Source organism: Suillus discolor (assembly GCF_016758755.1).
Source record: "Suillus discolor strain FC423 chromosome Unknown F5147scaffold_64, whole genome shotgun sequence".
In the NCBI taxonomy this organism is placed as follows: domain Eukaryota; kingdom Fungi; phylum Basidiomycota; class Agaricomycetes; order Boletales; family Suillaceae; genus Suillus; species Suillus discolor.
Window position 1 is genome coordinate 24,509 of NW_024541311.1, and position 13,935 is coordinate 38,443.

Genomic DNA, 13,935 nt, shown 5'->3' on the forward strand with positions numbered 1-13,935 from the left:
TGATAAGATAAGATAAGATGCTATGATTCGCTGATACAATCACGCTACATGTATATTTCATGCATAAACAGAGCTTCATTGATAAAAGCCTCTTGGCAGCTCTCACGTCGCTGGTGCGTATCCACTCCGTTTATGAAGGTGAGATGCTTAATCGCTTCAGGACGCGTTTTTCTTTCACGTGATACGACATGTGACCCGTGGCGGCGGGCAGGCCCTCGGCAAATTGCCCAACTCCCATCTCAGGGCTGCGAAACTTTGCAATATCGGCAGCTCTCATACTCTCAGGGAGCTCCTTCAAAGTTTCTCTTCCTTCTCAGCACCCATTCATCCTCTTCGCTCGAGGGGCCCCGGAGTCCCACCTCTGTATACGAACCATGTCCGCTGCGAAACTGACATCTCTTGCGACCTCAACACTTTCTCTCCTGCTCGAACGGCAGCGCCTCCAGGCCTCCCATCCCACTCTACATCTGCAAACAATATCAACCAATTTACATAAGATTAGGGATGGTGTCATAGCCCTCCGCACCACTTCCGATGATGAAGCTGCGGAAAGCCTTAGAGCACACTACGAACGGCTGCGCGGTATGTTTGGGGAAGCAGCAGCAGAGAAGGCTGGATTACATACGTGTGTTGTGCCTTGCGTGATTGTAAATGTGTTCTCAAATCTCATGCCAGTATACCCCCTCCGATGCCACCGTCACCCCCACCTCTAGCTGAACGTGTTCCGAGTCCTGAGACAACCTACGAACCATACACGGACGACCCTTCGCTGGATCCAGATGAAAATGGCATTTTGATGCAACAGAGGCAGATAATGGATGGTAAGGCTTATGTTCGCCGCCAAAACCTAACATATGGTTTATAACATTTGATTCACTAGCGCAAGATGCTCACCTTGACCACCTTTCTTCTTCGATTGGTCGACAGCATCACATTTCGCTCCAGATAGGCGACGAGCTCGAGGTACATACGGGACTTCTTGATGCCCTAGACACTGAGCTCGACGGTACCGGTGCCCGCATGTCCAATGCGAGGCGCAAACTTGAACGTGTTGCTCAAGGCGCGAGACGAAATGGTAACTCCCATCATTGATGACCTACGAACGTCCAGTTTGCTCATTTATTTGGTTTAGGCTCTACAGTCACAATTGCTCTTCTCATACTAATACTACTCATCCTCATTGTAGTGTTTAAGACCTGATGGGAGCCATATTCATGTATCGCGCACATCCTACGGTAAGACTTATTGAAAGGGACTTTCCATCTGCTGGCAGTATGATACCTTTGTGTTAATATTTTTCTCATATCGCTTGCTCAGACCTAGGCGTTGACAGACTTGTCAAGGGTAATGTCAAAATGTAACTGCTCTCATAAGCGGCAGCAATCCAGCCCACGTACGATGGAACACCTGTAACTATAGGTGTTGATGCGGTAACAATCTTAGAGCAAGTGACAGTTGGGGACCACCCACTGTGTCTAATCCTTGAGATTGACACCGACTATGTGGTGACTTGTCTGCTAAATAAGACTACTTGATCCGAGTCGTATGCATCAAGATTCAGGTTGGTAGTGATTGGTAGTGACCGGTTCTATCTTGCCATTCCGAAATTAAACAGATCCGAGACAAATCTGAGAGTCGCCGGGACTCACCGAACTTCCTGATAATGATTCAATTTGATGATGAATATTTTCCTTGCTTTTCATCGAATTCCGTCATCGTGCGCTGTGACTCAATCATATCTATATACATGCAGCTGCCAGCAGTGACATCCGTCTTCATAGCATGGTACGTCGTCATCCGGGATACTTCGTACGTTAACTCAGTTCTTATTTGTTTGTCGGCTGCATGCTGACAGTAAAAGTTGGTATGTCCTAGCAGCTTTGGACTAAGGAATATGGGTTCGTATCTTGACTTGGCGTCACTACTCGACTCAAAGTATGGCGATTACGACGCCCTCAACCCGACGGTGGTCACAGTCCTCCCTGCGGGAAGATTGTGACGGGTATTATGACTGCCCCCATTTTCAGCTGTCTCTAACCTCAATATCTACGCATGAGCGACGTGGCAGTGATCAAATTAGACTACTACGCAGTCTGCGCAGATGTCGAAACCTCAGATTCTCCAATCGGTAAGAGTTTCTCTTTATTCTTACTACCAATCTGAACCATGGATACAAAAGCCGCTTCATGAGCAACCATTTGGAACGATGTTTTGATCATCTCAACATGGTGTTTCTTGTCACAGTGTCTTCCCCGCTGAGTTTTTGGACTCCTCAAAAAAATTCCTAGTTCACACCTTCTACCTGTGATTGCGCGGGGATTGACTATCTGAATTTCAACCCTTGATGCGAATTTCGCGAATAAAAGCGTTCACGAAGGTCGAGCGTTCTTCGGGAAGATGGAGTCCCTTTTCAAAATACTACTCGCCCCCTATTGCGATGCACGTAGCGTTCATGCCTCCCCATGTTCCCGCGAGTGACGATGTTGTCAACAAGAACTTCATAGAGTGGATTCTTCTTCAGGATGCCAACTACGGGCTACCAATGACAAAGGCAGCTGATCATTAGTATTCCACAATTATCTCTAATGAAACTATCAGGCAATAATCTGGGCTATTGCTTTCACAGAACTAGCTATCACTACCTCGCACGCTGTAGACCCCAACATTTTCCCCAACGGATTACAAACGATAATTCGCTCACTTCGAGTGATTCAAGACGTGACCGACACTTCCCCTCTCCTTTTTGGCACTGCGCTCACTGTCATTGGGGGATTCCTCCGCTGGTGGTGTTTTCACATCCTTGATTATTTTTTCACATTCAAGCTCAGTGTCCGCAAAGGACACCAGCTTGTCACAAATGGACCATACGGGGTCGTCTGTCATCCATTTTACGTGAGAGCTGCTCTGCTGTCAATTGGCCAGCTCATATTGCACGGATCGCTGTCTTCGTTGGTTAGACGCTCAAGGGTTTTAAACATACCTGCGTTGAAAGCGATTGCAGTGGTAGTGCTGATGGGGAGAATGATTGTCATAGCAAGCCTCATCCTTAGGATCAGGCACGAAATGAAATGGCAAGGTCAATTTCCAGAGCGGAGTGGGAGAACTGTGCTAAGGTAGTTAAGCCGCGCCGCCTCATTCCTGGCATTTACCATTGCAATATTATGCGAGAACGCAAAAAGTCTCTTTAACTGGGGGAATTTACGATTAGTTAATGTAAATTCTGTAAATGACCCACCCGGTCGGCAGTATCAGCCCTAATGATGTTTGTGATGTGAGTTTTTAGCTCCACCGGGACGCAGCCTGCATCTACAATATGGCTAGTTCCTAGTGCCATTCTAAGTTAGCACCGTGCTGATCAAGTAGTGCCACATGCAATACTTATATCACATACACGCAGCTATTGAAACAAACGACTTGGGAAAAACAAGGAGTACTCACCGTACTTTTTGCCCCACTTAGCGAAGGTGAGCCAGGGCTTGACATCAGGCATGTCAGTAATGTTCCACACGAGAGGCCATCCCGGGGGATGTGGTGCAGGGTTCTTCTTGCCGAACACTTGCTTTACTACATACACTTCGACCCTAGCAAGACATAGGTCCAGCCAGTCGACAATGGTGAGTGTTGGCATGGTTTACTAGCAGACGGTGAGTCAAGAACAGGGTTGTGTAGTGGTGAGCAATCAGGTCTTAGGTATGAGAGAAGCCCCCTCTTTTTGAAACTACTGTGGTAACCAGAGTTACTTACCCTTCAAAATTCTCCTGGCAGTTTCTAGAAGTTGTGTAACTTTGGAGTCCATAAGCCAGTTGTAAGTTCACCCCCAAGTCCGATAATTTTCAAATTCTCACATAAATCCATGTGGCATGCCAATGGGTATATGATTGTTACACGACAACTCCAAATCAATGGGTCAGGGGTACTTCAATTCATCCACGATAAAAGTACACTTAGTAGTGTCCGACGTCCAGTGCTGGTATGAATCGAGGGTGTGATGTAAAGGGAACCCAACTCAGAGATACATTTTGATGGCTTGGATCATTATGCCCAATGTTCCATGTATTTCGCGTGTGAGAGCCACCGGGTACCCAATGTCTACAAGATAAATGTTAGGTTCGTGACCAGCCCGACGTATACCACTACGGATGTTGTATGTTCCCAAACACCGTGTCTCCCCTTCCCAGCTTCCGTTCCCAAGCAGCTGGTAAAATCTTTTCATGTGTGGCTCATACGCGTCACGAGGAACGATCGCCCATATCGAGGATGAACGAAATTCGGGGGTAGACGTGGCCATATCTGCCCGCCCAAGCGACTCGGTTACGCCCAGGATATCAAACTGGTCGTCGACGGGTATGTGGTCACCCTTTGTTATCGTCATGGTTCAGATATAGAAAAGACCGTTGTTCACTGAGCTGACTGGGATGATGCGAGGATAACATCTATCACATACCACATATACGATAGACAAGGTATGATGATAGTCATCGATTCCCCATAATGTTGCAAATGTGCCCAGTATGATGTCGTTTTGCACAGCTTGGGAAGGTGTGACTGCAGCTGATCGTTGGATGCGAGCGAGCCACGCGACAAATATTGTCAACTATCCTCGGTGGTGCTGATTCGGATTGGAGCAATATAGTAGCCGGGACAACACAAGTGAGCATCTCTAAAGTGCAAGTCAAGACTGATAAGAACGTGCTCTGCCAGTGAAACTAGATATATAAACTGTTCAACGAAAGCACGTCTAGGTCTTAATTATATCAGTGCTTGTCTGTACATGTGACGACCCTCACCATAGATGTATCAAGATTAAGCCAACCCCAGTAGGCTACCGTATGCTGGTAGCAGGATAAATCAAGGTAGTCTGCACTCTCTGCGGCTAGAGCTGTCAATACTTTTGTACTACCTACCCCGTGGCTTCCCAGACAGAACATCTGGATGTTGGATACCTGGCCCAAGTCATCCATCCTTGGCTTGGTCTGGTCTACAATCTGCTTCAGTTTCAGTCCAAGTTGTAAACAGTGAGACGAGTCGAACACCAACCTTGATACGAATAGTAAGAAATCAATATTATCCTTCGATTAATCTGACTGGGAATGGTTAAATGATAGCCTCTCTCGTGGTTCTCGGAACTCCTTACTAGTAGCAACAGGAGAACAAATTTGAAGCTGTTTGTCAAGTTGGAAAACAGACTTCTGACACAGCTGTGAAGAAACCAAACAGCACGTTACCTAAGGCTACCATCCTTCCTTCAACTTCCACATTCTCTCGGTCTGTTCTCTGCGTTGGCTGTTGACGGGCGACTACGCAAAAGTTGAGTCGCTCGCGTCTCAGTGTACAGTACTGAGCGTGAGCCTGCAATTCTCACTCGAGGCGCTTATCAAACATCTCACCAGCGCACGGCAGAACGCGTCTTTATTTTCTATCGTTCTTCCGACTACTTTGATTCATCCTACAGTCTCCCATCTTGATACCCTGTTACCCATTGATTCCAGTGTCGTATTGTGTCACCACAGTATCAAAATCATCCCTTCCTACCGGATACCACTCTACATTGATCGATAATGTCACCACCTACGACTTCGGTATCTTCATCTTCAATCGCTGGCCCTAGTGGTCAGAACCCGCATCCAATGCTGGAGAACAATGAAGAGAAGAATAGCGTAGTCATCAAAGTTGGGATGGTTGGAGATTCTCAGATTGGCAAGACGAGTCTCATGGTCAAGTATGTAGAAGGCAGCTTTGATGAGGATTATATCCAGACACTAGGTGAGGACCCGTTATTTTTCGTATTGCGCTTTGCCATCCTAATGAGTTGGGCCGCAGGCGTCAACTTCATGGAGAAAACGATTTCTGTCCGGCGTACCACCATCACATTCTCAATATGGGATTTGGGTGGTCAGCGAGAGTTCGTCAACATGCTGCCGCTCGTCTGTAATGATGCTGTGGCGATTCTATTCATGTTCGATCTTTCTCGAAAGTCAACGCTAAATTCGGTGAAGGAGTGGTATCGTCAGGCTCGAGGATTCAACAAGGTCTATTCATATTTCGCAAGGTATTGTTCAACGGCATTGCTCATTCCTTTTATCAGACTGCTATACCATTTCTCATTGGCACGAAATTCGATACGTTCGCGACGTTCCCAAGAGACGAGCAGGAGGAGATTACCAAGCAGGTACGTCTTTACATCATCTATATGATGTGATTTCGTAACTAATTTGATTTGATCAGGCAAAACGATTTGCTCGTGCGATGCACGCCTCGCTGGTCTTCTGTTCGACATCTGCGTCAATAAACGTTCAAAAGATCTTCAAAATTGTGCTTGCCAAGGCATTTGATCTCAAATGCGTCATTCCCGAGATTGAGGGCGTTGGGGAACCCATTCTGATATACGTGGATGTGTAATAATCGAATATCGACCCGGGCGACTGAAGTTGTGGAACTGAAGGGGGTTTGCATTCTGCGGGTACTAGGTGAACAAAGGTAATGTGACGTCTCTTGGCTTTGAAGGAGAGATGGTTTATATCTATGTTCACGTAGGCTGTGGCAATGCACTGCATCTTCCGAGGCATTCCATTGTATCACACCTGGACTAACATTCTCAATGTAGATGCCTTTACATACGTAGCTTGCAGGTCATTCAACGTCCAGAAACTGGAAGACTTCGGCCATTTCCCCTCCATCTTCCTTGTTGTCTTTCCTTATGATCAGTCGTTTTATCTTATCACATCAGTCACCGAAGTCACACCATTTCCCTCCACAATCCCCGCAATTACCATTGTCATTTATGTTGTCGTTTGCTCTTGTCCTTGGTCATCCATGCAAGTCACCTTGTTTTTGGATCACCCCATTTTCATTTTCGTCCACCTACCTATTTACAGAACCAAACACACCTGATTGGCTGCCTTCTTACACTCGTTTAGGTCCTGGTATTTCCTGGAGGCAGTGCCCTGTACTTTTTCCATGCTCAATACACACTCACCATGTCCTAATATCTTCCGTATGGTAATTTGTTATTTAAATCCTTCGACCGCAGGATAGTTGCAGAAAGGCAATTAATAATTAAATGGAGCGTGGATCTGGATTCTGGTCGCAGAAAATGGCGTCGCTGATATCTGTTTGCATAGTGTACAGGAACAAGAAATTAAGAATTGGACTTGAAGGCTATGATAATCTGGCTCACCGGCACCACCAGGTGTACCCCACTTCGTCACGCGTATTCACTCCCAGTGGACCTCGGGTTGACTCCTGTATGTCTCACGAGTCGATCTATTAAATGCGTGGTACATTGATTAGCTGTTACCTGATTGTATGGATGTAGTAACAAAAATCAGACAAGAGGACCTTGTATTGTCGCTGTCGATATCGAGTATCTTGAAAACAATCATGTTCCTGGCTAGACTCATCATGGCGGTCAACAATCTTGGTCCTTGGAGGACCTAAAGGAACCGCTGCCCTTCCTGGTGAAAGTATGTATGCTAGTCCCAGCATAACCTGATCGACCATTGTCACTGATGAAAGACGATTCAATTGGGGATAAACGAGTATCCAAGTACGTCCATCACGAGAACTTGGTACGTCCCGTTGGGATCCTGTGTCTGAAAGGAATCGTGTACTTGAACAATATGTTTGGCGCCAGGATGATCGGGAGGTTTAGTGCTCAGCGCTCAGCCATTGTAAGATATCGGATTCTCCGACGTCCGTTGTTACTGGAAAGATCGGCAATGACTATTCTCAGCTGTGTACATGTGGATTCTGAGTAAGTGATGCATTAATGTGATATTGGATCTTGGTAGAATGTCCGATTCAGACTGTTCATTCTGTGCAACGACGAATCACTATCATCCATTTAATCGATCGGTTTACCTACCGAAGACAAAGTACACAGGAGCAATTGACGCAAGTATCGGAACCCAGGTAGTGTAACAAGTGAAAATTACTGCAAAGATTTTCTGAGCGCAGTCCAGCTCTCAGTGTTCTGGAATGACAGTAGAAAACCATCAATGTCTGATTCTGATTCCTCGGAGTTGGTCGGTTTGTCTCCCTTTCTCATTGATTGGTATAGTTGTGTAACTCGATTAAAGGCGTGCGTGTTAAGCACGTGGAAACAATCCACAAGGAATTTCCACATAAGTTTATCTTTGCGCAAGTGTGCGGGGACTTCTATATGTCCCTGGAAAAACGACTTCTCGACGGCACATGTCCTGGCATCTAAAGTCGCCCATTCATCGACAGGGAGCAATCCCTGAGATAGACGGACTCCTTTCAAGGAGATCCAGGCAAAGCACCACATAAAGGACTCCAGATCATGGCGATATAGATGTTTGACTTCGCCTCGTTGACCCGGTACTCTGAGAAGATCGATCGCCATGAACGGCATCGTTCCTATGCATTCATTCCCTCGAGAACCTGTGTCATCCGCCAATGAGGATAGATCGTAGTCGTTTAAAACACCTATCCGCTTCCCGTCTTGCCAGTACCACATCAGGTTTCCAGGGCTGACATCTCGATGATAGACCCCTTCCTTCCACAAAGTAACGTGACCTGCACACTATGTCAACGGGAGCCTCATAAATGCGATGAAACACGTACATAGTATGCATTGATAACACACGTCGAAAAGCTCTCTGCCGTGGAGCTCCGTGATTGGCTTGAGCTTGCGGAATACGAGAATGTAGAGGACGCGACTGCCCGTGGTGGGTCTGGGACGCCGAGCGCTTCTCGGATGGCGGACGTAGAATCCGTAAACTTGTAGTGCCACAGCAACTCAGGGATATGGCCTTTTACAGAACTGTGAACCTTCGCGATCTCATTAACCTTGTCCAAGATTTCCGGTTCGCTCGTGCGACTCGCCTCTCCCCAAAAGATTTTGGCCACCATCCCATCCTGGAGGTTATCGTATTTTTTCGTGAGCGCTTCACTGGCGACAGGGACCACATTAGTGGCCCGTCCTTGCAGTCCATAGCGTGCCACTCTTTTGTTGTGACTAGTGTGAAGCAGCAGATCCACCTCTCCAAGCTTTTCATCTTTGATTTTGATTTTGTGGCATCGTTTCCCCTCAACTTGAACTGGGAGGAAGACCTTATTCCCCCAATCGTGAAGCTTGAAGCGTTGTAAAGCATACAACAGCACCATGAATCGCGGGAGATCTTGAATGAAGTTGATGCCTGAGCATTGAATAATCCCTTGCCGATCATAATACCAGATCCACATTACATCGTCTGAAAAAACTTTGGTAAGAGTGCGACCAATTTCGGCAGACGAACTCACTCACCGACAATAATAATATTCAGCACATAAGTGACTCCCAGATTGTCCGCAAACATTTCAGCGACGTACAGACCCGTCTGGATGGTTACATCTAAATCGGCATCCACATCAGTGTCCGTGTCGTCGGGATCCATCTTGATTTTTTTCGCGGCGGATTGCAAAGTATTCGTGGCCTTGCGCTTGGACCCGTCCCGGGAAGGCTGTGCAGAAGTAAGACTGGAAGATAGAACTATGGCTTGGCCGATTAAGCTTGGTCTCGGAATCCTAAATACCATTACTTACATGCAGCGTCAGACACGGATTGTCTTGCTGAAGTCTGCGAAGAGCCTGACGCCTGGTTCTCAGCCTCAAGGTGATCCACTGGCAGATATTCTGGCTTGGTGGGGACATAGTCTTTCACTGTGTACGAACAGGGCGGTGAGTCGATCCCTTTCGTCCTCCCTGGCGTCTTTCTCTTGAACTCGATGCAAGCTAGAACATCTTTCCAGGGGAGATTCTTTGGCTTTTCCGTTGCATTCGTGTCCATGTGAGCCTTGCGCTTCCTTTTGCGCTGGTCGTCGTCCTCCTGTTCGTCCTCCTCTTTCCCCTTCTCGCCGCCCTTCTCATCCTGGAAGGGAACGCATGCACTGTTCAAAGGAAGAATGACGAGGTCGGGCTTCCGAATTGATTCCGCGGTCTGGTGGGTTTGGTGCATGGGCATATCGTTCTGCTGACAGATAATGTCCACGGCGGAGACAGGGGCACGCATCCCATCAACCTTGATCTCTTCAAGACATGCGAGAGCGACATTAGTGGCTCTTATGAAAGGGCCGTAAAAGTTGTGTTCAACTCCTGGACGTATACTTGCAATCGTTATAATCATGAAAACTCCCGAACAGCGAGTTAGAACAAGCACTCACTATTCCTTGAGGGCTGTCTCGACATCAGACGACTTTACAAGAGCAGTGGAGGCCTGTCCATTGCAAACCGGCAGAACTGCCTTGAGACACTTTTGCAGGAGCTCGGGCTGTTTAGTCTCGGGAGCGGAAGAAGCGCGCTGAAGGAGGGCTTGCAGCATGGCATCTGCCTTGCATTCCTTAGCCTGCTCGATATCGCGTTGAATGGATTCAATTTTACTATAATCATAAACTGGTGCATTAGCACGTGGCGGAGTAGACGACGTGCCAGTCTCGCTGGCAGAGGACATGACTCGGACGTCAGGCGTTCGATGATTATACTGACTGAGTGTTGTGAACAGAACTGGTAAGGTGGAAAAAACTATTAAGAGAATAAAAAAACGACTACTGCCGGCTTGCCTTATATCTGGTCGACCAATATTTGTGGACCATTGTTCAACGTTCAACCGGCGATGTGGATTGATGTGCACGCGGTTGTGGACCTGCAATTCAAATATTAAATATTCAACTCCGGCGACGCGTCTCATAACACGCGCACGTGATCCTGAGTTCTTAGTACTCCGTCCACTTCACTCAAGTCACATCCTTTCAACAATCACCACCATCTCAGCGAAAAAACAGTTCCAAGATGCATCCGAACCCTAATTTCCGCCAGCAGGGAGATATGCCTCAGAGATAACCGGCATAATTAGCCGCCAAGGAACAGATTCCTGCGCTCAATGCACCAATACTGATTATCATCTGGATTACGCAGTTCATCGTGACCGTAGCTCTCCTTGCTGGGACCGCCCCAAATCATGCACGGGGGAAGTTGGAGACTTGGTGCGTATGCACCACTACGATATAGAGAAGTCACAGTTCACAGTTGAACATGTCCGAGTCAGGAGCCAACTTCAGCACAGACCGCCGCGGCTATCGATACCTCATCAAAGGAGTCTGAACTCACTCATTTGTCGAAGCAGATGAAGGGTAGTAGCTTGAATCCGGAGACTAGCGACATCTGTAAGACCCATGCTACAGCGTTAGACAGCGATGAAAAACACCGTCGGTCACATAAGTATCATATACTATCATAAGCTTTTCATAACCGAACGAGCACGAGAGACAGAAGAGCCTGTATTACAGAAAGGAAAATCGACACATGTTGCCGTTAACTCCTACTCCTGATTTGAAAGAAAAAATGCAACAAAACCACACAAAAGCAAAAACAAAAACGAGTGCATGCAAATGTATAAATACACACAAAAGCGGACCGGGACGAAAAAATGTCCGGAAATCTTTCGAGAGCACGCCAGCGCACTGCAAATAATAAATAATCATTGCGGGGGCTTAACCCATTGCATGTGCATAGTTGACGCTCTCGCTGAGGTGCTCATTGGCGGGATTATACGTGAATCCCTTAAACTGTTCTTGCACGGTAGACGAAAGAGCAGAGTCCTCAACAACGGAGTCTTGAGGATCTTCGTTAGTGAAGTCCGGGTCGAAATTAGCTACATCGAGTACGGATTCCTAAAAGTACGTTTTACTTAGTATAACAGAGAAGAACACGATCATAGTTACTCACAACACTTGGCTTGAACGGTGGTTGAATCTTTTTGTGGAGTAGCCTAGCGTGATTCATGAGTGACGCACAGATAGTCAAAAAAATAGGATACGTGCCTGTTCCAGTCAACATATTTGGCAAAGAACGGATGTCGCTTGATCTCTTCACCACCATTTGCTCCCAGACGTCGGGCAGGATCACGCTGAAGGAGACCGATCATGACGCTCCTGGCCTCTGATGGCATATCCGAAGGAAATACAAGTGGGTCACTGAGGATGCGTTGGTACATCACGTTGACATTCTCGTCATAGAAAGGGGGTAATCCCGTCTGTGCATTTGATTAATTCATGGTCAGAAGCAAATGTTTCGAAGGGCGCACCATCATTTCGTAGAGCAGGACACCAAGCGTCCACCAGTCAACTGTCTTCGTGTACCCCTGGCTCTCGAGTAGCTCTGGAGCAATGTACTCCGGCGTGCCACAGAATGCTATAGCGACCGGTTAAATTGTTCCATGAAAATCAAAGTCCTTCTCACTGTTTGTTTTCTCTGTCTCTGACATGTTGAGTTTACAAAGACCTGACCAGACGACAATCAGCACATCAGCTCCCAGATTGTGATGTACCTACCAAAATCACAAAGAGCAATATGACCTGTGTAATCGAGTAATATATTTTCAGGCTTCAGGTCGCTATGGGACCGTTAGCAAAATGGCACAGCTACCCGCATTAAGAACGCACCGGTAAACTACGTTAAATCCGTGTAAATGCTCGAGTGCACATAGAAGTTCTGCGGCGTAAAATCGGCTGCGATCCTGATCAAATTTACCTTCCCTCTGCAGATGATAGAATAGTTCGCCGCCATTGACTGCGCAGACATAAGCTATCACCAACTTAGTAAAGGTAAAAAACTCACCGAATGACATCACGAGGTATAACTTGTCAGGATTTTGGAAAGAGAATTTGAGTGGCACGATGAACGGATTGTTGACCAGTGCCAGTACCGTCCGCTCAGCCAATATATGTGTGATTTCGCCGGGGCGTGATGCGATATGGGCTTTTCGAATCGTCTTGAGAGCATATATCCGCTGCGTATCCTTTTTGCGCACTTGCATCACTTTACCAAAGCTCCCTTTGCCAATCACTTTCAACAAATCGAATGCATCGATGGTCAAAGACTCGTTCCTTATAGGTTTGTAGTCGATTTTGAGGTGAAACGAGCCAGTGCCAGCGGTAGCAATGTACCATTGATCTGAAGCATGCTGAATGCAAAGTGCGATATTCAGGGGACAGTATGGTCACAAACAAGTGAACTTACATGTCCATCAAGTACAGGAGTAAGATCTACACGGGCCATGAGCAGGTCGTTACCCATATCTTCTTGGCTGTGTACAGCGGCGGCGGTTCGAAGATATGATGAGACTGATATTGTCGATGTGCGGGACACATCACTAGTGACATAAACGATCAGAGATGCCAGAGTCATCGCGCATAAACCACACACAAGTCTGCCCGGTACGACCACACAGGGTTAGCTAGATCTCCGCCCATGGCGTCTACCAGAACTTGATTGTTGTCGAACTCGAGGACAACATATGGAAGCCACCACAATCGCTTCCTCTGCATGCTTTCGCGGTTGCTTGCTGATCTTCGTGCAGGTGGGTTGTCAAGCGCTTTTTGGATGACCTCTGGGACATGCACACCAGGTGCTAAGGAGAGACCGCGCCCTGTATATGTATGACATCAGAGTGCATTCAGAAAAGTACTTTCCAGAGGCCGGCCTTACCAGAGAAGATACGAATCGTAAGCATACCAGATCGAAGGTGAGCTTGCTGGTCAACGGCACCAGGAGGCTTGGGAGTTGTGGGCCGCGACGGTATCGGGGTGACGGATCGTGAGACGACGCCATTCTCTTTGGCATCCTTCAAGTTGGACTCTGTGTGGTAGTCAGGACATGAACTCCCATGGAAAGCAGTGACCGGTGGATGGGAGATCAGCAAAGGGGTCCGGCGCGCATGGACTTACTTTTGGAGGTGCCTAATTTCCAGGACATGTTGGATGTAAGGAAACGAGGTTGAATAAACAGGGAGCTATTTGGTTTGTGAGAAGGCGCAGTACGAGCGGTGATGTCGGTCTGGCGACTCTAGTAGGCTATGAGTTATGTGGCTCAAGATAAGATGTTATACATAAGCAGAAGCTCGGAACAGCCTAGTTCTGATCAATATATCAATATTAA

General features: G+C 47.1%; 5 protein-coding genes across 5 annotated transcripts; 3 read left to right on the forward strand and 2 right to left on the reverse strand.

Moving 5' to 3' along the window:
• The first annotated feature begins 231 nt into the window (after window positions 1-231).
• Window positions 232-1,461, forward strand: F5147DRAFT_714633 (syntaxin-like protein). Its single transcript, XM_041438484.1, has 4 exons — window positions 232-625; window positions 676-821; window positions 881-1,075; window positions 1,133-1,461. Exons 1-4 carry the CDS (start codon window positions 375-377, stop codon window positions 1,198-1,200), a joined length of 660 nt encoding a protein of 219 aa, XP_041288610.1. The 5' UTR covers window positions 232-374; the 3' UTR covers window positions 1,201-1,461.
• Window positions 1,462-2,727: 1,266 nt separating this feature from the next.
• F5147DRAFT_816382 (uncharacterized protein) lies at window positions 2,728-3,132 on the forward strand (the record flags this gene model as incomplete). The annotated part of the gene is made up of 1 exon (XM_041443572.1): window positions 2,728-3,132. A coding segment is annotated over one exon (390 nt), but the record flags the coding sequence as incomplete, so codon positions are not given.
• A 2,426-nt stretch (window positions 3,133-5,558) lies between these two features.
• Window positions 5,559-6,399, forward strand: F5147DRAFT_583356 (small GTPase; the record flags this gene model as incomplete). Its single annotated transcript, XM_041431719.1, has 4 exons — window positions 5,559-5,763; window positions 5,821-6,029; window positions 6,086-6,169; window positions 6,226-6,399. The coding sequence occupies 4 exons, from the start codon at window positions 5,559-5,561 to the stop codon at window positions 6,397-6,399; spliced, it is 672 nt and encodes a 223-aa protein (XP_041288612.1).
• Window positions 6,400-7,806: 1,407 nt separating this feature from the next.
• On the reverse strand, window positions 7,807-10,450 carry F5147DRAFT_816386 (uncharacterized protein; the record flags this gene model as incomplete). The annotated part of the gene is made up of 5 exons (XM_041443573.1): window positions 7,807-8,518; window positions 8,587-9,215; window positions 9,269-9,493; window positions 9,547-10,106; window positions 10,164-10,450. The coding sequence occupies 5 exons, from the start codon at window positions 10,448-10,450 to the stop codon at window positions 7,931-7,933; spliced, it is 2,289 nt and encodes a 762-aa protein (XP_041288613.1). The 3' UTR covers window positions 7,807-7,930.
• Window positions 10,451-11,489: 1,039 nt separating this feature from the next.
• F5147DRAFT_777878 (kinase-like domain-containing protein) lies at window positions 11,490-13,752 on the reverse strand (the record flags this gene model as incomplete). The annotated part of the gene is made up of 12 exons (XM_041442045.1): window positions 11,490-11,669; window positions 11,725-11,767; window positions 11,793-12,031; window positions 12,083-12,189; window positions 12,238-12,279; window positions 12,330-12,391; window positions 12,441-12,567; window positions 12,616-12,961; window positions 13,018-13,150; window positions 13,204-13,426; window positions 13,486-13,635; window positions 13,725-13,752. The coding sequence occupies 12 exons, from the start codon at window positions 13,750-13,752 to the stop codon at window positions 11,490-11,492; spliced, it is 1,680 nt and encodes a 559-aa protein (XP_041288614.1).
• Window positions 13,753-13,935: the final 183 nt, after the last annotated feature.